This window comes from Pinus tabuliformis, chromosome 7 (assembly GCF_031772625.1).
Source record: "Pinus tabuliformis cultivar Carrire ecotype Pingquan chromosome 7, CPIR1, whole genome shotgun sequence".
NCBI classification, from domain to species: Eukaryota; Viridiplantae; Streptophyta; class Pinopsida; order Pinales; family Pinaceae; genus Pinus; species Pinus tabuliformis.
Genome location: NC_142293.1, coordinates 1616581911 through 1616609282, shown reverse-complemented (window position 1 = coordinate 1616609282; position 27372 = coordinate 1616581911). Strand labels below are relative to the sequence as shown.

Below are 27372 nucleotides of genomic sequence, written 5' to 3'. Positions count from 1 at the left end.
AAGGTTCAGTTCTATATTGAGAGGATCAGTTGACTTAGTTTAACTTAGTCAAGTCCAGTTAGATTATTTGAACAAGTTGTTAAAATAATGAAATATAGTATGTTAATGCTTGCATGCATGTGACAACTAATATTTCAGATAATTGAGCATTCCCTCATGGATCACTGATGCATGTCAGTTCAGACAGAGACCCAGTTGAGATCAGATGAGGGATAGTGTACTATCAGATGCTTGGATATTTCTAGTAAGTATTCCTTGCATGGAGAAGGATCTATTTCCAAGAGAAATATGTATTATAGGAGACTGGAGGATTTGTGGCCTATATATTGAGGCCTAGGTAGTCTATGATATTCATCATCATAGTACAGAGAGAGTAGTATAGCTTTTGAGCTGATTCTTTTTGTAAGTTGTTGAAGATTTCCACTTGATTGATAATACAGAGTTGGGGTTTTATGCTGGTGCTTTCCCCTGTGACATATTTTGTGTTATGTGTGATTGATTCTGTCTTATGAGTTATATGTGTTCATGCTTGATGTTGCTCATGTTATAATTGAGTAAAATATTCGCCATGCCTGGTGAGAGATTCGCCAGAAAATTATATATACATATTATAGTATTGATAAATTCGCCTTCCATTTTTCCTATATACCATGGAGATTCGCCCAATTATTATATTTATAAATTTGGCGGGGGTTCTTAAAATTTTCCCTGAGGTAGACCATGGAAAAGGCTTAAATAGAGAGCAATGTAGAGACATAATTTCAAGTAACGGCTATATTTGAACAATAATATTTAAATTATGATATTAATTTATTAATATATTAAAAACAAATATTATTCAGTAACGGTTATATTAAACGAATAGTTTTTGAAAAAAATATTTCAATAATGATATTATTTCATTAATTTATTAAAAATATCAATAGGTAATGGCTATATTAAACGACTAGTTTTTGAAAAATAATATTTAAATCAATTTATTAAAACCAAATATTACTAGTTTTCGAAAAATAATATTTAAATAATCGTATTAGTTTATTTAAATGATATGGCGTGGATCTACAAATGAGGGAAAAGGCCCTGAATATATAGTGGTGAACAAATGGAAAGAGTCTTCATAAATTTTTTGAGGAAAAGTGTTATAGAGTTCACTAAAGAACTTTTGAGTTGGTTGGGACAAAAAAGGTTTGAAGGCTTCAGATGGGGGGTAAACTATGGACAATGGCCTCTTTGACCTCCTTGGAAGAAAAAATCCTATTAGACAGATACAGATAAACGATTATGGATTCCTTCATGGATTGTGAAGACCCTGTAGCTTCATAAGTCTTCAAGAAAAATATTTTCCCTATCACAGTCATATTATTACCTTCAGAGATCGACCCTTCTTAATTTTAGGGAAGTGTTAGCAAAAAATTGGGAATGCTGGTATTAGAGTCCTTGTCTCCAACCCTTGGTCACATGGTCGATAGGAACCTAGACCAAGAGCCAAGCCAAAAGGGCCATCAACCCTTCCACCATTAGGCATCAACCTTTAGATACTAAAATACTAGTTATCAGGTGTTCACCTCAATACCAACAAAATTGACACATTTTTCAACTAGAAACATCATTTTCATCAATTATGGGTATCGGGTTATTGGGTTTCGAATGCCAGGAAAGATGAACAACAATAACAAATTCTAAGAACAAATGCTAACAGATAATGAAATATCTATCTATTAATGGAGACATGAGATTTGGGAGATGTCAAGTGATGGATATCAACTATCGAATATCAACATGTTGGCATATCGAGTGTTAGGTGATGGGATTTTATAGTTCAGGTATAGGGAGATTAAGACCCAACAATTGAGATTTCCTCCCGATACCGACGACGCCTCATACGATAATGGGCATGGCATGATGTGGTAGTGGGTTTTGATGATGTGGCAAGGTGACATGGACTTGACTTGGTGAGATGACATGTCATGATGATGTGGCACAAGGCATGTTTGGTGTTCTCATGGCACTAGTGTGGCATGCTGACATGATGAGGTGATGTGTCATGATGAGACAACACAAAGGAAGGTACTTGATGATGTGGCATATCAATGTGCTAAGATGACATGATAAGATGATGTGGATTAGTGTGTGCAGTGATGTTGAGGTGGCAACCGAGTTGTAGTCGAGGCAAAGATGCATGGACTTCATGACGTTGGGCTATTTCCTATTGGGCGTTGGGATGTTAGGTATAGGAACATTAGGGAATGAATGTGTTCACACTCGTAATACTAGCAAATCCTAACAATTTTGGTAGCTATAGAAAGGTGCGTCATCAAATAGCCAGATGCGAACCTTCGAGATGTCAGCTATTGGATATTTTGTCAAATATTAAGTGCATTGCATTAAGTATCCCAATGACCTAGTGGCTTGGTAACTCAATACACAAAAATGGTAAGTGGCAATAAGGTTAACTGTCATTAGTTGATGATTCATCATCTTGGTTGGACTGGGGCTAAACGAGAGGAAAGGCATGTAACCTGATAACATCTTTCCCGAGGGGGTTGGTGGCAATGGCCATTACAACTGCCAATGGATGCGACAAGATGCTAGCAATGTACAATGGTGAGACATGGGAGAAATGGCTTCCATGTGTCTGCTAAGTGGCACTTTATGGATGTTGTTGTGGCCCTTAAAAGACAAATTTTCAAATGAATATAACTTTGCATCCAGAACTTTGATTCGGATGAAATTTATATCGTCGGGATTTGGAAAGATCTCGATGAAAAGAAGGCAATCACGGTCTTGGAAATGAGTCTTGAGGTGGTTTAAAGAAGAGGAATTTTGATAACCCCATATCCATAATTTAGCCTTAGAGATTGGGTCTAGATACCCTACATCCCTAATCAAGAATTAAGGGGTTGGGTATGTTACAACGAGCTTGTTAACAATGACAACATCATTCTACATTTTTGTAAGTCTCTTGACCAACTGGTAGACATTTTCACCAAACCATTGGCACAAGACATTTTTGAGTTCGAGAGGAAGTGCTTAATTGTTTGTGCTACTAGTTGAAATATTTTCAATTAAGGGAGAGTGTTGGATAATGTAAGTTCTCCCGCTACTAGTTGTAATTAAGGGGAAGTGTTAGTTAGTGTAATTTCTCTTGCGAGTTAGTGTTATCTGTAAATCTCTAGATGGATCTTGGTTGTTAAGGTTGATGTAACAACCTCGATTTAATATATACAAATAATTACATCAAATTATATGATTAATAATCAACACACAACTATTCCACTAATTAACATAGAATTTCCAAAAACATGAACAAAGATGACTTACTTGTGGCGATGATATTCCTTACTTGCGATTTTGGAGTTGAATGTTATTGGAATCTCGTTAGCCGCAACAAATTTTTGGCGATGACTCTCCACCCAACCATAGGTTTAGCTGCACATAATATTTCTACAATTGGCCACCCCCGAGCCCTCAATCAATGTATTACTACCAGGGAATCCTTTGTCTCACAACACTTTTCTCCCAAGAGAATGGATGAAGGAATGATTAATCTCATGTTCCTCACCGTCCATTACATAGACCAAACAATGGAAAGGGGTCCAACTGCAATCTGATTTACCAGGATCAAGTGCTTGTTTATACATGAATGAATGAAAGGTACTGCTAAGCTTACAAACAAAAAAATAAATCCTTATTTGATTCCTTTTTACTTTTTGTTAGCTTATTTTTACTATTTTTATAGTTCCCTTAGTTTAAGTCTTTCTTATTTTATTTTACTTTTTGTTAACTTTACTTATTTTTACTATTTTTATAGTTTACTTTGATATATATATTTATTTAAAACTCCATTATTATTATTTACTATTTTATTTATTTATTATTATTATATTCTCTTCATTATTTATTATTTATTTACCATTATTATATTTTCTTTAATTTTTTTATTATTTATTTACCATTATTATCTTTTCTTTATTGTTTATCATTTATTTGCTTATATTTTAATATTATATTATATTATTTATTATTATTATTATTATTATGGGACATTACATACTTCCCCTCTTTAAGGAACTTTGTCCCGAAGTTAAGTTGAATCATTTAAAATTTTATCTATTTAGTTATTTATCACCTCACGTTTTCCGTACACCCTCTACTGAACTAGAATAACTAGCAAGCATCGAAAGTTTCCACAACACCTGGGAAATCTCAAGGAATATTTGTCCTTTTTCCCACTTTCAGAAACAAGCATAATCCTCATCGGTCTGTACAATAGCCCAAGGCTCACGCACGAGTCAGACCTCGTCTACCCCAAGGCAGGCATCGATCCCAATACTCAATGACTCCGAGCATCTCGCAATGCTAGTCCACTCCCTCCACACTCACTACGTTACACAATCCCAAGCATCAAAGTCCTTACACCCCCACCAAACTTCGGCATCCCAATCCAATATCAGGTACTTGGCCTAGAATATTAGCCACTTGACCTCCTTAAGATGGCCCCATAACCCCTCAAGAGCTATCCATCAATACTTATACAAGACAAAGGAACCACTGGAATATGTATTGTTGATTGAGTATGTCACCAACCCATATGGTGTTACATATTCTCCCTCGCAGGTATGGACTCCCACGGGATCATTAAATAAACTGGCCCTCTTGGCCCATCTATGGATTTCCGGTCAATCACCACATCTCAACATACATCCAATGCATTAACTATAACATCATAGTATCATAGAAAATAATCCACATGCAAAGCCTTGCATGTCATCATGAGAACATAACACCATTTTTATCACAAAATGTTGCATGTCATAAATCTACATACAATTACCACATGCTTCACATCATAATATCATCCTAAGCTGTAACATAAACATTCAACATTAGATACATATCATCACATAATAAATGAACCACATGTCAATATAACTCAACATAATATCATATTCATCATAATCATACAACATCATTATCATATCAAATTAAATGAATAAGAACCACATATGCATCATTATCCTCATACCATCATATCATGAAACATCATCAATATGAGAATCATCTCAATACTTATCAAATATAGAATAATACACTATAAACATTTTTATCATGATTCATCAAAAAAATCAATTTCATTTGTTTGTATAAACATTAAATACCAACTATGAACTAAGATTGTTCAACATCCATCTAGGATCTATGTTATCTCATCAATACTATTAGTGTCATGTTTTCATCAAGATATCAATTACTTTTCAATAATCATTTCTTGTTCTTTCTATTAGGAAGTTGACCATTTACACCGTAGGTATACTCATCTAAGTACATTGTTAAATTTCAAATGAGTCTCATCATCTTGAGCCTTAATCTCTTGTCAGATATTCTTCCTTCCCCAAGGAAATTTTAGTGAAATTCATTGTTAAGATATTATCGTTTGTACCATCATTTAAATCATCAATATCAAGTTAAAATTCCATGATCACTATATATATTGTACTTATCCAAATGACACACATACACGAGGTCATCCTTATTTAAGTCTTATGTTATGCTTAATCCACCCGCATGAGGGATTTCTATCCCCTAGTGATTTCTCCATCATTCCCATAATTTTCATTATTCATCTTAAAAGATTTGCTTATCTCATCAAGTTCCCACTTGATTTCTTTTATCATAGATTCACCCATCTTCAAGTTAGACTAGGGATACTCTCATCTTAATTTCCACTCATTAAATCTTTAGTTTAGAATTTGAAATGCTTGGAACCACTACCACCATTATCATCCATGAATGATTTGGTATGCTCAATGTGTTTGGCAATATCTTCTTTCAATACTAACGACACACACTACTAAGATGTCCAGGTACACCCTTTATTAGTTGATTCTCAATTCTTCTGCCAATTTATGTGTAGTCATTCTCAAAGTCTCATTATAGAATTTCCAATAGTATTTATTCCCATTGTTTTCTCATTAGCTTACATAGTGCCTTTCTTTTTCCAAGAGTTAAAAATCATTATCCTCGAAATACTTTCTTAGTTTATCACAAGTGCTCAGAACTTCCTACATTGACACTTCTAAATTTATAGGTCATCACTTTGACCCTTACCAATCATGTTTATCAATCCACTCATCATATATTTAAGATATTTTCTTCTCGGTTGAATCACCCCTTCACTTCCTCATATTGAATATTCATAGATATAATTTATTTTTTCCCTAGTCTCAATTATCTAATAGTCAATGTCTACTAGCTTCAATAATGGAAACTTCCTCACTTTGTTCAATTTTAAAAATATATTAACAAATTGGCTATAATTTCTGACCTCTAGTCATTGTGGTTTCTTTCTCTTCTCTATTATATGCTCAAATTGTTGAAATTGAGAATATTGTTACTACTTCCCAGCTAAGAATGTTGTTCCTATTCACCGCCATCCTATAGGAATTCATGGGTTAATTACCTCTTTAAGCCAACACAATCATATTTTTTTTTTTTGCAGTTCTTGGAAATGAATTTTATCAATATCATGGTCAGTTAACTTCATTCATGGATTGGAAATATTTTTCTTCTTAGTAGGCATCATCATCAGTTAAACTTCATAGTGATCCTTATCATGTTTTTATATGAAATATTTTTGTAACTCCATGTCCATTTTCCAGCACGTGACCCAAAATCTTTCTATTATGCTCTGAGATAGGCTAGTTCCTCTTGTTGATTACTTACAGTCATTTGTGAATCTTCTACCCACTCATTTTTTAATATTTTATCTATTACTCTTTTCTATTCATTTCCTCATTCTACATTGGTCATAGTTATGAAGGCTATCATTTGTTAGCTTCATTATAAAACTTACAAGTTCCTCCTTTTCCTTTATTCCCTAAGGTAACTTTATCAAATCTATATTGCTAATATTGGGAATCAACTTAGAAACTTTACTTCCTTTCTTAAAATTGTTCTCTTTATACTTAATATTCCATCATCTCATTCTAATAATATATTTATTGTCCTTCCAGCTTTGTTGCATACCATCTTAAATTATTTTTCCTTCTAGTTTCAACTTCATTTGACATGTATTTTTAGTGAATTGTACCATTATTCTCTAACTTTGACCTCTTATAATTCCTTCACATCTTGTATTAATAACTAATGTCTTCAACGAGCTGAGCATATTATATGATTACATATCACTCCATATCTAATGACCTTGTCTTAATGTCAATAGTTAGGATTTTATTACCATTCTTACATTTTTCAAGAGGCTACATCCTTGGAGTAAAGTCAACGAATAAGCTATCCATTATTTCCAACATTCACCATGAATCCAAAATTTCAATTGCTCCATCCTCTCTAACCCACTAATTCACATCATTATTATTAGGTTGTTATTAACATATCTTTCAATAATTGTGTAAGTAACCAAATTTGGTCTTCAATTATTGCATCAACTTTTGAATATTATTCAAAAACAACTTCATAGAACAAAAATTCTTTCAGGGCATTGTCAAAATCATACACTAAACTAAGAAAAAAAGTTATCAATATACACTTGAAACATACTTGTCTTAACTTAAATAAATATTGTATTAATGAAAAACATACCCCATAAAATTATATTAATTTCAATATCCATTTTTTTTAATGTGGTATACCAACATAAACTATGATAATATCAAACAATTATAGATTAAAAATTATCTTAATAAAAAAATTCAACATATTAACTATTACCCTTAAAAAAAATAGTACAAAATATCAAAATAACTATTTATTTCGTTATTTATCAATGTTATTAATTCCTTATTCTCAAAAAAATAATAAAATTTACTTTATATTTTAACCTTATTTAAAAAACTCAACAAAATATTCCAGACACACAATTCTATAATTAAACTGAAATACTAAACAACTAAATATGAAATAAATACGATCGTTTTCTTCATTTGTTTAGTTAAGTAAATAACTAAAGGCCTACCTATTGAAGTGCCCATAATTGAAACATACTGGGCGGGCCATGGGATGAAGGGCATATTGCATTGGTTATTGATTGGGCGTTGAATGGTAAGTTGTGTGGCCAGGTTGGTTTGATAATATTTCTAAGATGTGGCTGCCTTGGCTTGGCCGGTAGACAGGATGGCTCTTAACGATGTGTTGGTCGGTTCAATTTCGGTAAACGATAATAATTTAACTATTTAACCATAATTTTGTTAAGAACAAAAGCTCTCGTATTTGCTTTTAAAAGATTTTAAACGAATAAACATTCAAGTAATTATTAAAATGACGAATTAATTTGAAAACAAAATTTCCTTGCATACATTATTTATAAATAAAGAATATCATTAACAAAATTAAAAAAATAAAATAACCATAACTCAACTTCACATTCGAAATATAATTTTTCAATATAAAATATTCTAAAAATAACTTATCAAATTTCTCTCTAACACTTGTATACTTAATTAACTCATTTATAATATCACATAAAATAATCAAAATATTAACTCATTTATAATATCACATAAAATAATCAAAATTTAGAATTTTGTATTGATCATTTTTATCTCCATTTTATTAATCAATAACGTATATAATAATTATTAATATAAAATTATTTCTTATTCTTATATTCCTAATTAAACTTTGCAATTTATATATAACTAACACTTTCTATATTAAAAATATAGAGACATTAAAATAATTAATATCTAACAGATACAAACTTTATACAACCTTATATTCCCATGTATAAGTTCTCTTGGTGTAATTAAAAGACCACCATGCATGAATTTCTCGGTTGTATGTTTTGGCCATTTAAAAATTTACTAGTAGTTCAAGGGATAAAGCCTTCATAATCTCGAGATTTAGGCATTTAATAATTTTGGATAGGTATTTTTTTAACGGGTGAGGGGTTGACCTGTAACCACGAGAACAAAAATTGATTGTAACCATGACAAAACAAAGTGTACCTTGAATTTAAGAAGAGAGTGCTTAATTTTATTGTTTTGGGAAAATCACATGGGACAATTTTTGGAAATCAAAGTAATAATTACATACAAAAGATGGCTATGTAATTGTCAAATAGGCATATGGATTAAATATATTTTAAATAAAATAATTAACAGTATTAATGGGGCATTGATTTAATTCAGATTTAAAAGTTAACACTATATTTAATAATACTTATTTATAATATCCACTTAATGACCATATATTATTTATAATATTATGTATTATAAATAATTAACATCCATTTAGTGATAATTTTTAAATAATATTCCTCTAACCGCTATGCAGTTATTTTAATTTTTTTTAATATTCAAAAGAAAGTTATTAATTTTCGTTATTTCTAATTTAATAAGAGAAAAAAAGTTGGTTATAAATTTATTTAATCAATCAAATAGAGATTTTTAACAAAATTAATAATCTATTTGTATATCTAGATCTTAGTTAAAATTGGATGTTAAGGCTCATAGCCTCAGGGTTACAACTTTGCTATGATACCATATATATAAGAACTCCAATTTAAGAATCTTTGCTATGATACCATATATAAGAACCCCAATTTAAGATATACAAATAATTACATCAAATTATATGATTAATAATCAACATACAACTATTCCACTAATTAACATAGAAATTTCAAAAACACGAGCAAAGACGACTTACCTATGGCGATGATATTCCTTGCTTGTGATTTCAGAGTTGAACGTTATTGGAATCCTGCTAACCGCAACAAAGTTTTGGGAACGACTCTCCACCCAACCGTAGGCTCAGCTGCACATAATCTTTCTATACCTAGCCACCCCGAACGTTCAATCAACGTACCACTGTCAGAGAATCCTTTGTCTCACAACACTTTTCTCCCAACATAATGGATGAAGGAATGATGAATCTCATCTTCTCATAGTCCATTAGTTAAACCAAAAAATGGAAATGAGTCTGCATCCATATCTTATCATCGTCCATTAATAAACCAAACAATGGAAATGAGTCTGCATTCACACATTCCATGTGTCAACTGCAACTTTATTTTTTTATTTGAAGTTTTACTTAATTTAATATTTCTCTTAATTTTTTTAGTTTAAATCTTTCTTATTTTATTTTACTTTTTGTTAACTTTACTTATTTTTACTATTTTTATAGTTTACTTATATATATATTTATTTAAAACTCTATTTTTTATTATTTATTTACCATCATTATCTTTTCTTTATTGTTTATCATTTATTTGCTTATATTTTAATAGTATATTATATTATTTATTATTTGTATTATTATTAGGGGACATTACAATTGAGTATATTAAATTACACTGGTTGAGATTCAGAGAATTATGCTTAGTTTTTTTTAAAAGAAATTATATGTATAAATATGTGTTTATGAATCAATGAAGCATGATATTCCAATTTAATTATTTTCTAAATTGATCATCTTATTGGTTAATTATCTTAGTGTCTTGTTGTTCCCTCTCATTTTGTCAAAAAAAGCTCAACTTTCCTTCCCAAATATTTAAACATTCCTCTCAATTGACAACTTTCCTTTCACTCGGCATGTAATTGATACATATTATTGTTAATGCCCCCATCAAATTTGGAATTGCATATAGAATTTCTCCGGTTTTGTTAAAGTGTATAATATAAGATCACAGGCCTGAATTCAGAAAAATGATTGTTATCTTCTCCACCTAAATCTAAAGACCCTTAGTAGTATACATAAATCAGATACTGAGATTTATTTACAAAATAGTGATTTATTTTTTTACTTTAAGTATTTTTTAAAAATATATATATATATATATGTTTAAATTATATCTTAATTATTTTTATCATTGAAAATTATTATTATTATTATTTTAAATAAAATTATAATTTAGCTAATTCATATGAACCTTTTGATTCCCCTAATTTATATGACTACTATTCTTAAACAAATTTGTTATTAAATAAAATTATAATCTAATTAATTCTTATAAACTATTTGAATTATATGATTACGCTGACTATTTAAAAAAAACATGAAAAAAAAAAAGATTTTAGAAATTCAGAGATAAAGAAACCAGAAATGTCCAAAATATTTAATATTTAATGTTAGCATTATTCATCCTGTCATGCATCATTCAGACATAAAGATATAAAAAATGTTTAATAACTGAGATAAAAAATTTAAAAATATTTAATATATTTAATATTTACTGCCAACAGTATTCACTTTATTATGCAACATTTAGACGCAAGAAGGCAGAGGTACAGGACCATTAAAAAGATATATGAAAAAGTGTTTAGTATAAAAAAGTTAAAAGTATTTAATATATTTAATATTTACTGCAAACAGTGTTCACTTTATGATGCAACATTTAGACACAAGAAGGCAGAGGTACCGGACCATTAAAAAGATATAGCAAAAAGTGTTTAGTATATTTACTATTTACTGTTATTATGTAGCATTCAAGAGTAAGTGCCCAACCATTAAAAGATAACTTTTGAAATAAATATATGGAAAAAAAGACTGGAAATTCAGATATAAAGAAGTCAGAAGTGTTCAGTATATTTAATATTTAAGGTGAATATTCACCTTGTTGAACAGCATTGAATGGTGCCAAAGGATAAGCGGCTATGCATCACTGTTTTATTGATGACGTATATCCACCCAACCTAGCATAGCATTCAATAATACATAGCAGGACGTTATGTCTATACACAGACAAAAAGACTATAATTCAGAAATAAATAGGCTAGAAGTGTCGAGTATCCAAGAAGATAATATGAGTATGAGTTACTCATTATGTTGGTAAAAGTAACACTGAAAAAGAGGCAGTAATCAGACAAATAAATTGAGTAATGAAAACATCTGTCCGCGGAAGACAGTAAAACAAACAGGAAACAGAAAGGACTCCAGAAAAATCAGACAGCAAGAGGCCAGAATCGTCCAGTACCCAAGAAGATAATTAGAGTCCCTCGCATTAAAAACAATGTTTTATTGGAAGAGTATATTCCATAAAACGGGAGAACTTTAACAAAACATAGATTATACATTTCGCAAAAAGAAAGGGGTCCAGGAAATTGAAATATAAAGAGGTCAGAAGCGTCCAGTATACTAGAAAGATGGAATGAACCGCTTTGAATTATGTTCCATTAAAGTCCAGTACCATAACATAAGGAGTGTAATGTTTCCATACTTGTATCTCGCATATATATATATATATATATATATATATATATATATTTCTAACTCTGCGAAGAATTTCAACCACATTTGTGCCTGTTTTCTTTGCTTTATGGGTTCATGAATCAGATTATTAAAGACCATTGAAAGGAAATTAACACTACGATAATTGTATTGTATTGAAAATTCATCCAAGCTTATATTATTGCCGAATGAAGATCAATATATACAAATCTTGCTGAGATCATATATATTTGCATGAATGCATAATAACGAATTGGATCGAAGTTTCACCATCAACTTCAATGTAAATGTCTTCAAATTTGCGGGTGCGTTTTCCAGAGTTCAAAACTTTTGAACCGGGGATGTAGGATTTATGAAAATTTGAGGTGCCTCATGCCACATTTCAAAAGAACCTATTAAATGGAACATAATCCCTCCATGCATAATTGATCGAGATTTGTAGTTAATGTGTTAATTAATGCGTAGTAGGAAAAATGGTAATCAAATTGCCTCTAGGTTTAACGGCCAACATTGCTTTGCAAAAAGATTCATGGAAGTTAATTTTAAGAAGAAAGCTAGTAGTTCTAACTAAAAACTCCAAAAATATCTAATAATCCTAATAAAAGTATTTGAAACCATCACTGAATAATTCAAATAAACCATCAATAAATAATTCAAATATCAAAGAATAATTCTTACTTAAGTAAGTTAGAAAATAGTCTCATCTTTGACTTCTTTTCCCAAGTTTAATGAATATTTTAAATTACCAGTCATGAAAATACTCAAAAAAAAATATTATGGTAAAGTGAGTTTCTGCTTGTTTGTTTATTTATTTATTTATTTTAAATATTTATAAAAAATTTAATAAAGAAAATCTTTTAATATTGAAATGGTTTTTTTAATGGAGTTAAATATTTAAATAGATAATAAAAATATTGAAGAGTTTGTTTTTTTTGGATTTAAGGAAACATGTTAATGGTTCAAGACCCAAGGTGTCATGCCCCTATCTTAGCGGTAGTCTTTCAACCACTCATATGCAGGTGCGGCACCACCCCCTGATTTCTTTCCAACAATACTTTCAAGTGTGGACTACACCAAACATTCCATACTTGGTTTATTTTTTACTTTCTAAGCATTAACATTCATAACACAACAGAAACATTCATTTAATATTTTTTCATCATCATTATCATTTACAACATATGCACAGTGGATATAGTATTTAACGGGAGGGGCAACTCCCTGAATATGAGTCTGCCCACAATGATAATAATAATCTTATAAAATATACAATTACAGTCTTTGAAGAGGAACCCCAACTTCCTTCTTACAATTTCTGCCAAAATCCAAAGTTCAACCTGCACGTTCGGCCGTGCCCGAACCATCGTTCAGCAAGCGCCCACCCCTGCCGGGTCGGGTCGCCCAACTTGTCCAGCAGAGGCACCCACCCCCAAGCCACCCTCCACACTAACTTGTCGCACACCAGTTCTGTAGCTCGTTGCACAAATTGGTCACAATAGTGCAACACACCGTTCACCACAGCTCGACGCCCGTTTAGCTTTCGCCCTCGGTGTGTCACCCTACCCTGCACCTGTCTGCGGCTCGCGCAACGTTCGATGCTTCACCCGTCTGCACCATTCGCAGCTCCAATCATAGACTTATTGTAGTCGCACCGCAAAACTCATCCGCACTCGTTTCGCAAACCCGTCGTTCGGCCTAGCTCACTCTGTCATGCACCACGCCCTTCGCGGGTCGCTCACCAGGCAGATATTCCCACCGCGTGCAGTGGCGCCCAACCCGATTTTCCCGTCGGGTAGAGTGCCCAACTTGCAACCTGCAACACACGAACTTTGCGTTCCTGCTCCTCGACTCGGTGCTTCGGTCAAGAGTTGTCTACACCTTGCCTTCACTTATTCATCCACCTCTTTGGCTCGCCCTTCTCCTTGAGCTCGCACTTGTTTGTGAACTTGAAGTGATGTCTTCTCTCCTCCATGGCGTCCTCTACTTATACGCCTATCTAAGGATATAACATGGGTCGGCTTGCCCAGGCTGACCTTTCAACTCGGCCAACTTGCCCCCACTTTATGTTGGCTCACCCATGTCGTCGCCTCGCCGGGTCCACATGCCCAACTTTGCACTGTATAAGCTTACCTCCGCAAAGTCGCCACTTTTAACCAAATTTTGGTTTTTTAACTATCCGTTGGTTTGTCGCAATTCGTGTCCTGGGCACCTTTAACCGACCGCCCCAACGCATCACAACACCAACTCGTCCCATCATTGAAATCGACTCGTCACACCGGCTCGTCGCCCACTGACTCGTTGCCCACCGACTCGTCGCATGCCAGCTCGTCGCGTTTGACCGAGGGTGCATCACCCCACTCCGTTGCACGTCAACTGACGAATCATGGGCTTGACATACTCCCCCACTCTAAATGGTTATCGTCCTTGACAACACCATCATACGACATCACAAAGTGTCGCTAGCTCCAACATCCAAAATGTCCATGTTGCCCACCTCTGCTCTACCATCGCATAAACCATAAAGGCTCATGTCTCCATGAATAAGAAAGTCTCCTCAATCCATGATCATAAACCACCTTCGTCGCAACTCCACACGCTACCCCACCATGGAAGGTTGGTCCCTCCAACTCAAGCTACATGCTCACTGCGACATATATCGTGTTGAACTCATCATGTATCGTCATCATGTGAACTACTGCCATGATACTCCAACACAATGATAACACATATCAGTACACTGCTATAGCCCCATGACTCAAACTAGTTGGGTAGTTAATCCACCTGTCGCGCTTAAGCCATGAGAATGCACCTCCTCATGCCATCATCGGTCATTTCTCTCAGCATCCTGTCACAACATCAACTTGATCAAGAATCCATCTCCATCTCCAAAATGTAAGTAAGCCATGTCCAGGTCCACGAAGTAATCTCCATCTCATCCGCAACATGTTGTTTGGTGTCAATGTGTTGCATGTCAATCAGCCGCATTTATCCCAACATCATTATCCATATATGTGTAAGATTCATCTCCTCAAAATGAAGAGATCCTCTCATCAAATCGACTCTCGATGTTCCACATCCAGGTCCATGAAGCAACCTCCATCATATTTGTAATGTGCCATCCCTAAAGTCTGCCAAAGAACAATTATACTCTTGTCTCATCATCCATGTGCTACCCATGGTCGAAACCAATCAACTCCTATGTGTCAAAAGTGGTTAAGTCTTGGCTCAACCCATGCCCAAGTGTTGCCACCAAGGCATCATCATTGTTGCAACTCCATCAACTCCAGAGTGTCTTGTCTGGATCCTCCATACCAAGTCACTCTCCTAAGATCACCCATAAATGTTCTCAAAAGTATGCACCCCATACTGCATCAAAATCACTGACCTCAGATCCTCAATGCATCAGATCCTCCAAGCCCACTATAATATGAAGTCCCAAACCACTGCAACAATCTCATGTCATCATGAGCACCATGAATCATCTCCATCAACATCAACAAAGCCATCCGCACAACATCACTGCCTTGGCACTCCTCACTTGATGCCCATAAGTAACATCTCTACAAGTGATCCTGCATAATGTCCCTGCATAAGGCCGCCCATGCTCCATCTCTCCAACTCGATGTCCATGACTCAAGTTTCCAATGTTGTCCAACTAAGTAGACCCATCACAACATTGGTCATCTTCATCCAAGTCTTCAATCAGGTCTAGTGCCCTTCGGTCACCTAAACCATATAAAACATCATGTCATATGAGTCCCTTCCATCATAGCTCCCCCACTAAAGGGTCCACTAAGACTTCCTCTTGGTCTTGGCCATGAATAAGTCCACCCAAGTATCATCAAAATGTGTGTGCCCGTCTCCAATCAGTCCATGAGTCATGCCAGGCACTTAGCCAATTTCTTTATGTGGCTAAAACATGACCCATCCTCCACAATGATCATCACGTTCCTCCCTTATCATGGGCATTTGCATCTTCTACAATAAGGTCACAAACAACCCCAACAAGCTCTCCAACAACCAATGGTCCTTGCTTCTACATATAAGGTCTCACCGTAGACATCCATGGTAAGGTTGTCCATTGCATCGACAAACTGAATTTTCCCTTCACTGCATATGGACCATCCTCCAAAAGCTCCAATGAAACACAAGTAAAAGTAGGAATACTTACTTCATCATGAGGCTCCTCCATGTGAGTATCCTCATCCACCAATGTCTACAAAATGCACGATCCTAGTCCAACTTGAGCAATTTCAAGTTCCTCCTCCATCATCGTCATATCTGCAACATCCTCAAACATCACGACTTCCTCTTCTCCATTATCGTGATATGTAGCTACATCCTACTCCATTGCCCAACCAAATCGAAGAAGTTCATCTTCAACATTCTTTTCCAAGATGTCAAGTTCATCTCGAATCCATGGGTTCTCTTCTTTCATCCACTTCAACCTATATAAGGTCAACAAGAGCCTCCCTTGGCATTCGTCCAAACTTGCCATGTCTCGTCATTCATTTTGGCCCAAGCACAAAGCTTCACCCTTGCTAAACCTATCACGAAGTGCAGTAGTAACACTTTTTTTTTTCAACAAAGCCCGCAGAATCCAGACCTCTGATACCACATATCACACCCCTATCTTGGAGGTAGTCTTTTAACTGCTCATACATAGGTGCGACACCACCACCTGATTTCTTTCCAAAAATACTTTCAAGTGTGGACTACGCCTAACATTCCATACTTAGTTTATTTTTCAGTTTCTAAGCATTAACATTCATAACACAGTGGAAACATTCATTTAATCATTTTTCATCATCATTATCATTTACAACATATGCACAACGGATACAGTCTTTAACGGGAGGGGCAAATCCTTGAATATGAGTCTGCCCACAATGATAATAATAATCTTATAAAATATACAATTACAGTCTTTGAAGAGGAACCCCAACTTCTTTCTTACAATTTCTACCAAAATCAAAAGTTCAACCTGCACATTCAGCCGTACTCAAACCACCGTTTAGCAAGCGCCCACCCTTGCCGGGTCGGGTCGCCCAACTCATAAGGCAGAGGCGCCCACCCCCGGGCCGCCCTCCACACTAACTCATAGCATGTCGTTTTGCAGCTTATCGCATAAATCGATCACAACAGTGCAGTGCACCATTCACCACAACTTGGTGCCCATTCAGCCTTCGCCCTTAGCGTGTCGCCTTACTCGACGCCTGTCTACGTCTCGCCCAACGTTCGACACTTCACCCGTCCGTAGATACAACCACAGACTTACCGTATTCACACTCGTAGCCGCATCGCAGAACTCATCCGCAGTCGTTCCGTAGACTTGTCATTCGGCTCAGCTTGCCCCATCATGTAGCGCGCCCTCTGTGGGTCACCTGTTAGATAGACGTGCCCACCGCTTGTAGCAGCGCCCAACTTGGTTCACCCGTCAGGCAGAGTGCCCAACCTGCAACCTGCGACTCTCGAACTCTGTGTTCCTACTCCTCGGCTTGGTTCTTCGGTCAAGAGCCGCCTGCACCTTTCCTTCGCCTATTCATCCACCTCTTTGGCTCGCCCTTCTCCTTGAGCTTGCACTTGTTTGTGAACTTGAAGTGATGCCTTCTCTCCTCTATGGCCTCCTCTACTTATACGCCTCTCCAGGGATATAACACAGGTCGACCTGCCCAGGCTGACCTCTCAACTCGTCGAACTCGCCCCCACTTTATGTTGGCTTGCCCATGTCGTCGCCCTGCTGGGTCCACATGCCCAACTTTGCATCGTATAAGCTTACCTTCGCAAAGTCGCCACACTTAGCCAAATTTCAGTTTTTCGACTCTCTGTTGGCTCATTGAAACTTATGTCCCGGGCGCTTTTAACCGACCACCCCAACCCGTCGCAACACCAACTCGTCCCATCGTCGCAACAAACGTCGCAACCAACTCGCTCGCTCACCGACTCATCGCACCGGCTCGTCGCCCACCGACTCGTCGCGTTTAACCAAGGATGCGTCGCCCCACTCCGTCATACATCAATCGCTGATTCGTGGGCTTGACACAAAGCTTCTTATAAGAATGATATATATATCCTACACGTAGTTTATTTCAAGTGATATGATTTTCCTTAAATAATAATAATGAATTAATGTGCCTTTAGAAAAAATATTACAAAATATCAAAATAACTATTTATTTTGTTATTTATCAATGTTATTAATTCCTCACTCTCACAAAAATTATAAAATTTACTTTGTATTTTAACCTTATTTCAGACACTGAACAAAATATCCCAGACACACACTTCTATAATTACAATGAAATACTAAACAACTAAATTGTTGATATTTTCTGTTGTGAGTAAGATAGGCAAAATCTTAGTTGATGACAACAATAGGAATCTGTTCCTATATTAGCTCCAAGTTGTTGGGAGATGATTAATGCCTCCTATATTTGATGTGAGTGAGTTAATGAGGTTGTTAGATTCTCTTTGCTATATAACAGGCAACCATTCGGATTGTTTGCTATGAGGGTGAGAGTTTTGTGAGGATTTCATTATGTAATCTCTTGTTTAATTAATAAGATTGTCGATGCCTATGTTGTGTGGACGTAGCCCAGATTGGTTGGGTGAACCACGTTAAATTCTTGTGTCTTATGTGCTTAATTAGTCTGCTGTTTATTTTGTTTAAATTTCCGCTGTGCATCTGATCTCCAACAAGTGGTATCAGAGCAGTTGGAGGCGTGGCTCAGCTGGACCGGGCTGGAGGTGGAGCGCAAAGGCGTGTTGGACTGCTGTTGTGTCCGCCTGCGTGGAAGTTTACAGCGCTGAGGAGTATAAGAGATTGCCGTGTTGCTGCACCTGCGTGTAGCACTGGAGTATTGCTGTATTGATTGCTGCGTGGTTGGTGGAGCGCTGGTGTTTCCTACCTGCGAGAAGACTGAAGGCACTGCTGTTCAAACAAGCGGAGCAAACCTGCGCACTGCTGTTTGCGTGGAGGTATTCAGAACTGCACACCGGAGAGCAAACGTTTGAGTGGAGGTATTTTTTCTTTGTTTTTTTAAAAAAACCTGCGTTGAAACCAGTGAGCATCTGCGTGCGTGTTAATTATGGATTGAGCATCTGCGTGGTATTCCATTGGCGTCGCTGCATGGACGCTGTTTGGCGTGGCAGCCTGTGTCAAATTATTTGTTTTTTAACAGTTGGTATGCGTTGCTGCGTGGAACTGGTGGAAGTTTTTTAAAGGGCAGTTTAAAAAAAAATAAAATCATATAACATATATATGTTCAAAACCGTTGCTGCGTGGAGTTTGTGGCAGTTTTAAAGGGCAGATTTTTTAAATTATATAACATATATATGTTAAAACAAAAAAGTTGAAACGCATATGTTACACACCATGTTACAAACCATTTTAACGTAATTGAAAGTGTAAAATGGTGGATTAATATTAAAGTGGGTGAACGCATATGGTGGAGTAGATTGTTTTGTGGAGCGGATCAATTCTTCCATTGGTGATTCGAACTTTTTTTTTATGGTGTGCGGTGAGATATATAAATTGCAGAATTGGTACATTGTGATTCACACAGCAAAACTATTGTTTTTTGTTTTATTTAAAGGCAAAGACAGAAAGGCATAGGCAGTTGGTTTTGCTAATTGCTGGTATTGAAACATTGGATTGTTTTTTTTTTGGAGATTATTGTGTTTTTTTTTATACAAAAAGGTGAAAACTCAGAGTGCCCGGTTTGAAATTGAGAAGTTTAATGGCAAGAATAATTTCGAGATCTGGAAGGTGAAAATGTATGATTTGCTTGTCCAACATGGTGTGGCAAAGGCATTGTTGGGCAAATCCAAACAGCCTTACAACATCACAGATAATGAGTGTGCCGAGATGGATGAAAGAGCGATAAGTGTTATTCGACTGTGTCTAGCTGATGATGTCCTGTTTAATATCGTGTCGGAGACAACAGCTGTTGGTTTGTGGATGAAACATGAGAAACTGTACATGACCAAATCCTTAACCAATAGGATTCTCCTGAAGCGACAGTTGTACAGTTTGCGAATGAAGGAAGGTACATCGATTGCTGATCATTTAAATGCTTTTAATACTCTTCTTGTGCAATTACAAAGTATAGAAGTAAAAATTCAATCCGAGGATAAAGCTATTACTTTATTGTGCTCGTTGCCCGAATTATGGGATCATTTTGTTACTTCTATAAGTCTTAGTTCATCAGAAACTATTGAGTTTGATGATGTAGTTGCATCCTTATTATCGGAAGAAACAAGGAGAAGGTCGCATTCTGAAACCTCTACATCAGAAGCTATGATGGTTAGAGGTCGTTCGAAAGAAAGACACTCCAGGAGGCCGAGCGACTCACGTTCAAAGTCGAAAGGGAAGAAGAGTAAGCTAAAGTGTTGGTTTTGTGGCAAATCAGGGCATTTAAAGAAGGATTGTTGGAAGCGACAGCAGCAAACTTCAAAAGCAGATTCTTCGACAGAGAAGAAGGAGGCAAATACAACAGATACAGGTTCGACATCTGGTTCAGGTATGAGTGATGAAGTATTATCAGTTAATGTGTCAAATCATGGTCAACATTGGTTGTTAGATTCCGATGCATCAAACCACATGTGTATCCATAAAGAATGGTTTAAAACATATAAATCAATTGATGATGGTGTTGTGTACATGGGTAATGATGTAACATGTAATATTGTGGGAATTGGGAGCATACAACTGCAAATGTTTGATGGGACAACAAAAATATTAACTGATGTGAGGCATGTACCAGATTTAAGAAAAAATTTGATTTCATTAGGAGCACTTGATTCAAATGGATATAAAACTGTAATTCAAGGTGGAGTAATGAAAATTTACAAAGGCATCTTACTAGTTATGAAAGCTAAGAAAGTAGGAAATCTATTTCAGTTAGAAGGAGGTATAAGGTCAGATTTTGTGTCTACTGTGTCTGAACATGACAGTAGTTCCATTCACTTATGGCATCAAAGATTGGGGCATATGAGTGAAAGAGGATTAAAAATTTTGGCTAATCGCAAGTTACTTCCAAATCTAAAGTCTGGAAAGTTAGATTTCTGTAAGCATTGTCTGTTTGGAAAACAAAGTAAACAAAAGTTTAAAACAGGCAAACATACTAGTAAAGGCATACTTGATTATATCCATTCAGATGTGTGGGGTCCAGCTCCTACAACTTCATATGGTGGTTCGTCTTATTTTGTATCATTCATTGATGACTTTTCTAGGAAGGTCTGGGTCTACATGTTGAAAAGAAAGTCTGATGTTTTTTCAGTTTTCAAGCAGTTTAGAGCATTGGTAGAAAATAGTACTCATAGAACAATAAAGTGTTTAAGAACTGACAATGGTGGTGAGTTTACTTCCAAGGAGTTTGACAGCTATTGCAAGGATGCAGGGATCGAGAGGCATAAGACCACGGTTTATACTCCTCGACAAAATGGAGTTGCTGAACGCATGAACAAAACTCTTCTAGAGAGAGCAAGGAGTATGCTGAGTAACGCCGGGTTGCCGAAGGAGTTGTGGACGGAAGCGGTGGCAACAGCTTGTTATGTGATAAACCGATCTCCATCGATGGCCATAGATTGCAAGATTCCGCAAGAGGTATGGAAAGGACACCCTTGTGACTATTCTAAACTCAGAGTGTTTGGTTGTGATGCATATGCTCTAGTGCCTAAACATCAGCGAACTAAGTTAGATCCAAAGTCTAAAAGGTATATCTTTGTTGGGTATGGTGTTGGAACAAAGGGATATAGATTGTGGGATCCTACTACCCGCAAAATCATCATCAACAGAGATGTAAAGTTTAATGAATCCTCTCTTGTACAGTTAGATGTAGATAGTAGATTGACACAGGATGATGTATCTGATTTTCAGCACATTCAGTTTGATAGCATTTCTAACAATAGTCATGATGACCATAGTTCAGATACTAGTCATGAACAGGTTTTAGAATCAGAACATGAACAGGGTTCAGGTTTAGATCATGAACAGGTCTCAGATACGGATCGACAAGAAGTTCCTACAGATGGTAGTCAGCCAATCGAGGAAGCGCCAGAAACATCCTTAAGGAGGTCGACAAGAATCAAACGACCACCGAGAAGGTATGATGATTATGTCACTTCTGTTGCATTTACTGCTAATGACGATGAACCTTTGTGCTATCAGGAAGCAATAGAAGGTTCGAAAAGTGATAAGTGGAAAGAAGCCATGAAGGACGAAATGATGGCCTTGGGTAAGAACGGCACATGGGATCTGGTTGAGCTTCCGAAAGGTAGGAAAACTGTGGGGTGTAAATGGGTTTTCAAGCTGAAACGGGGTGTGAATGATACGGAAGACAGGTACAAAGCACGGCTGGTTGCAAAAGGGTTTTCTTAGAAAGCCGGTATTGACTTTCATGAGATTTTTTCACCAGTGGTTAAAATTGTTTCAATTAGAATTGTGTTAGCATTAGTGGCTTTGCTTGATTTAGAGTTGCAGCAGTTAGATGTTAAGACTGCATTTCTATATGGTGACTTAGATGAGGAAATATATATGGAACAACCGGAAGGGTTTGTTCACCATCGCAATGAGAAATTTGTCTGCAGGCTCAAGAAGTCATTATATGGCCTGAAGCAATGGCCTCGGCAGTGGTATAAGAAGTTTGATTCTTTCATGTTGAGTCAGAAATATGTTAGAAGTGAATATGATCATTGTGTTTATTTTAAACAGTTGAATAATGGCATATTCATTATCTTGGTATTGTAAGTTGAAGATATGCTTTTAGCAAGCAAAAGCATAGAAGAAATCAACAGGTTGAAGGCTCAGATGGCAAGGACATTTGATATGAAAGATCTAGGAGCAGCAAGACAGATTTTGGGCATGGAGATTTTCAGAGACAGGAGCAATGGTAAGCTATGGCTATCACAACAAAAGTGTATTGAGAAAATACTTTTGAGGTTTGGTATGAATAATGTGAAACTTGTGTCAGTCCCTTTAGCTTCCCATTTTAAGCTTTCTTCGAGTTTATGTCCTAATACAGATGAAGAAAAGGATTATATGTCTCGAATTCCATATGCCAATGTAGTAGGGTGTTTAATGTATGCGATGGTTTGTACGCGACCAGATATTTCACATGCAGTTGGGGTTGTCAGCAGGTACATGGAAAATCTGGGTAAAGAACACTGGTCAGCAGTGAAATGGGTGCTTCGGTACTTGAGAGGCACAAGTAGTTATTGTATTGCTTACAATAAGAGTAGTGAATTTGTTTGCGGATATGTTGATTCCGATTTTGCAGGTGATTTGGATAAGAGGAGGTCAACTTCGGGGTATGTCTTTACTCTTGTAGGTGGAGCTATAAGTTGGATGTCAAAGCTACAGAACATTGTCGCGTTATCCACTACTGAAGCAGAATACATTGCTGCTTCGCATGCTTGCAAAGAGGCGGTTTGGTTGAAAGGTTTGCTTGGTGAGTTTGGTAGGTTACAGGACAACATCAGGTTACTTTGTGATAGTCAAAGTGCAATACATTTGGCTAAGAATCCGACCTATCATAGTAAATCAAAGCATATTCCAATTAAGTACCATTTTGTAAGACAGGTTATCACTGAAAGGGGAGTCTCTCTTGAAAAGGTGCATACAAAGGAAAACTGTGCAGACATGTTCACAAAACCAGTTTTGTTAGAGAAGCTACGCTGGTGTTTGGCTTCTCTTGGCTTGCAGAAAAGATAAAATAATAATAACAGGGCATCAGGCTAATTGTTGTCAAGGTGGAGATTGTTGAGATTTTCTGTTGTGAGTAAGATAGGCAAAATCTCAGTTGATGACAACAATAGGAATCTGTTCCTATATTAGCTCCAGGTTGTTGGGAGATGATTAATGCCTCCTATATTTGATGTGAGTGAGTTAATGAGGTTGTTAGATTCTCTTTGCTATATAACAGGCAACCATTCGGATTGTTTGCTATGAGGGTGAGAGTTTTGTGAGGATTTCATTATGTAATCTCTTGTTTAATTAATAAGATTGCCGATGCCTATGTTGTGTGGACGTAGCCCAGATTGGTTGGGTGAACCACGTTAAATTGTTGTGTCTTATGTGCTTGATTATTCTGCTGTTTATTTTGTTTAAATTTCCGCTGTGCATCTGATCTCCAACATAAATATTAAATAAATACGATCATTTTCTTCATTTATTTAGTTAAGTAAACAACTAAAGGCCTACGTATTGAAGTGCCTATAATTGAAACATAGTGAGTGGGCCATGGGATGAAGGGCGTATAGCATTGATTGTTGATTGGGCGTTGAATGTTAAGTTGTGGGGCCATGTTGATTTAATAATATTTGTAAGATGAGGTTGCCTTGGCTCGGCTATTAACGATGCGTGAGTGAGTTTGGTTCCATAAAGGACAATAATTCAACTATATTTTTGTTAAGAACAAAAACGGTCGTATTTGTGTTTAAAAGATTTTAAACAGGAATAAGCATTTAAGTAATTATTACAAATTGCTTTGAAAACAAAATTACTTTGGATACATTATTTTCGATACATTGTTATAAATGAAAAATGTTATTAACAAAATTTAAAAATTAAAATAATCATAATTCAACTTCGCATTTTAAATATAATTTTTCAATATTTTTATATTATAAAAATAACTTATCAAATTTCTCTCTAACAATTATACACTTATTTAACCCATTTATAATGTCGCATAAAATAATTTAAATTTAAATTTTGTATTCATCATTTTTATGATCATTTTATTAATCAATTACATATATAATAATTATTAATATAAAATCATTTCTTATTCTTATATTCCTATTTAAATTTAACAATTTATATATACCTAACGTTTTCTATATTAAAAATATCGAAACATTAAAATAATCACTGTCTAACAAATAAAACTTTAAGTTCCTATGTATTAGTTCTCTTGTGTGTAATTAAAAGACCACCATGCATGAATTTATGGGTCGTATGTTTTGACCACTTGAAAAATTTACTAGTAGTTCAAGGGATAAAGCCTTCACAATTTCGAGGATAGTTTTTTTTTTTCAAACGGGTGAGCGAGTGGGGTTTAACCTGCAACCATCACAACCACCATAGATTGTAACCATGACAAAACAAAGTTCACCTTGAATTAACAAAGTGTACCTTGATTTAAAAGGAGAGTGCTGAATTTTATTGTTTTGGGAAATCAGGTTGGACAATTTTTAGAAATCGAAGTAATAATTACATGCAACAAATGGCTATGTAATTGTCAGATAGACATATGGATTAGTTTGTTTGACCATTTTTCACAACTCCAAAATTATATATATTTTAAATAGTTTAATACTAGCATTTGCACCAAATGTTGCAAAGGAAACGCCGTAAGGCATAAATTGAGGAACAATTCCGACATGGGAATGGGAAAATGTACATAAGATGCAGATATGTAGCATAAATGAGATTCTAAAGATGTATAAATTGAAGTTTATTTAGGGTGCTTAAGTCTATATTTTTTTTAATTATTGAATTAATATTGCATATAAATCTCATAAAATTCAACCAACTTATAATTGAGGGCTCTGAGCTCTAAGTTTGTCTTTGGGTCATTAACATGGTAATGCACGGTCTCAACCACTAAACCACATAACAACAAACAAAAGACTACAAAATGTTACGATCATTACTATAGTAAACCCAATGACTCTACACACAATAATTTATTCTTTACTCGAAGAGAATATTGCTTAACCATATCCACAAAAAGATTGCAAGGTGGAAAGCATTATGCAGAAAAGAATCTTTGTTATTATAACTTGTAAGTTGTAGCATTGTTCCAACCAATAAAACTATCTTCACATTTTGGAAGATCAAATGGAAATAAGTTTTGAAGAATTCAATAAAAAACGTCCAAGATCATTGGATCACATGATTAATGGTACCCTGTCCTATGAATCTAATATTTTTATGCACTTACAATTAAGGGAGAAAACAAGGTCCAAACAATGTATACAACAGGGACCAATAAATAGTATATTTGCTAATCCTTGCTAGGATCAGAAAAAACAACATTACTTCTCCTTAAATCCTTCACAATCAAATTATACAATTGTTGTACAACACAAGGCCCATGCTGTTGTCAATAGCTCTGACTGAGAATGCGACCAGATTCCTTCAATCTCATACAGTGATTAATGCACCAATTATACAATTGTTGTACAACACAAGACTCATGTTGTTGTCAATCAAGCAATAGTTCTGATCGAGAATGCGCCAGATTCCTTCAATCTCATATAGTGATTAATGCACCAAACATAGATGTACTAGTTGCAACGACTTTTATATCATTTTGCTGATGTTGTCATTTCAAAATCAATGTGATACAATTAAGTCACCTTTAAGAAGAACCTCATTGCAATTTCTATACAAGGATGTCTGTCTTATCATTACTCATTCTAATTTCACCTCTTTTATTGTCAGACTTCACGAATTAGCCTCCAAATGCTTGCTTCATCCACAGACCAGTGAATTACCTTTTATAAATATTTTGTTTGAGCATTGGAACTCAATAACATTTACAAAATTATAAAAAGTTTATCTCCAATCAATTTCTTTTCTTTTCTTTTTCTTTTTCTGATTTCCACTTATTATTGTTATATAAATATCTAAACTCATTTTATAATACTTTAAAAATAGAAATTTTCAGATATTATAATCCCTAAATCCTTTCTTCCCATTCTTAATGACTTTTGCAATTGGAAATAGGGCTTTGCAATTAGGTTCCCTCTGCATTAAACTCTGCAACTGACCCACCACGGTTAGTGTTGGAGTCCTTGGAGGGGTTTTATTCTCTTGAACAAAAGTCAAGTGACAAGAAAGAGTTTGGGCTCCTGGCTCTACGCCGGGCCTGTACATTATTACTGGAATCTCTTGTACCTGTTTTGGCAGATCCTATTTTGGGTGTTGAACATCCAGTTCTGCCCTTAAATATAAAGGAGCAAGTCAAAAGTATTGCACATGAATGGAAGTCGAAGATAAACCTTGAAGGAGATGTTGCCAATGGCAATTCGTTGGAGGCCCAGGCCTTCTTGCAACTTCTAGCTACTTTTGGAATTGCGTCAGAGTTTGATAAAGATGACTTATGCAAGCTTGTTCTTGCATTTGCACGGTGCAGGCAGACACCTGAACTCTGTCGTTCCCTTGGAATTGAATAAA

General features: G+C 35.4%; 1 protein-coding gene across 1 annotated transcript; it reads left to right on the top strand.

Moving 5' to 3' along the window:
* Positions 1-2552: 2552 nt before the first annotated feature.
* On the top strand, positions 2553-27371 carry LOC149254408 (FRIGIDA-like protein 3). The gene is made up of 3 exons (XM_089454773.1): positions 2553-2604; positions 19036-19163; positions 26937-27371. The coding sequence occupies exons 1-3, from the start codon at positions 2553-2555 to the stop codon at positions 27369-27371; spliced, it is 615 nt and encodes a 204-aa protein (XP_089310899.1).
* The last annotated feature ends 1 nt before the right edge of the window (position 27372 follows it).

Bases quoted from the DNA above. Each gene is read 5' to 3' on its own strand.
- LOC149254408 (XM_089454773.1), top strand. From the start codon at position 2,553: ATGGCCATTACAACTGCCAATGGATGCGACAAGATGCTAGCAATGTAC. The intron at 2,605-19,035 runs GTGAGACATGGG...ACCTGCGTGTAG, and splicing joins GATGCTAGCAATGTACAATG to CACTGGAGTATTGCTGTATT. The intron at 19,164-26,936 runs GTATTCAGAACT...CTTTGCAATTAG, and splicing joins GCACTGCTGTTTGCGTGGAG to GTTCCCTCTGCATTAAACTC.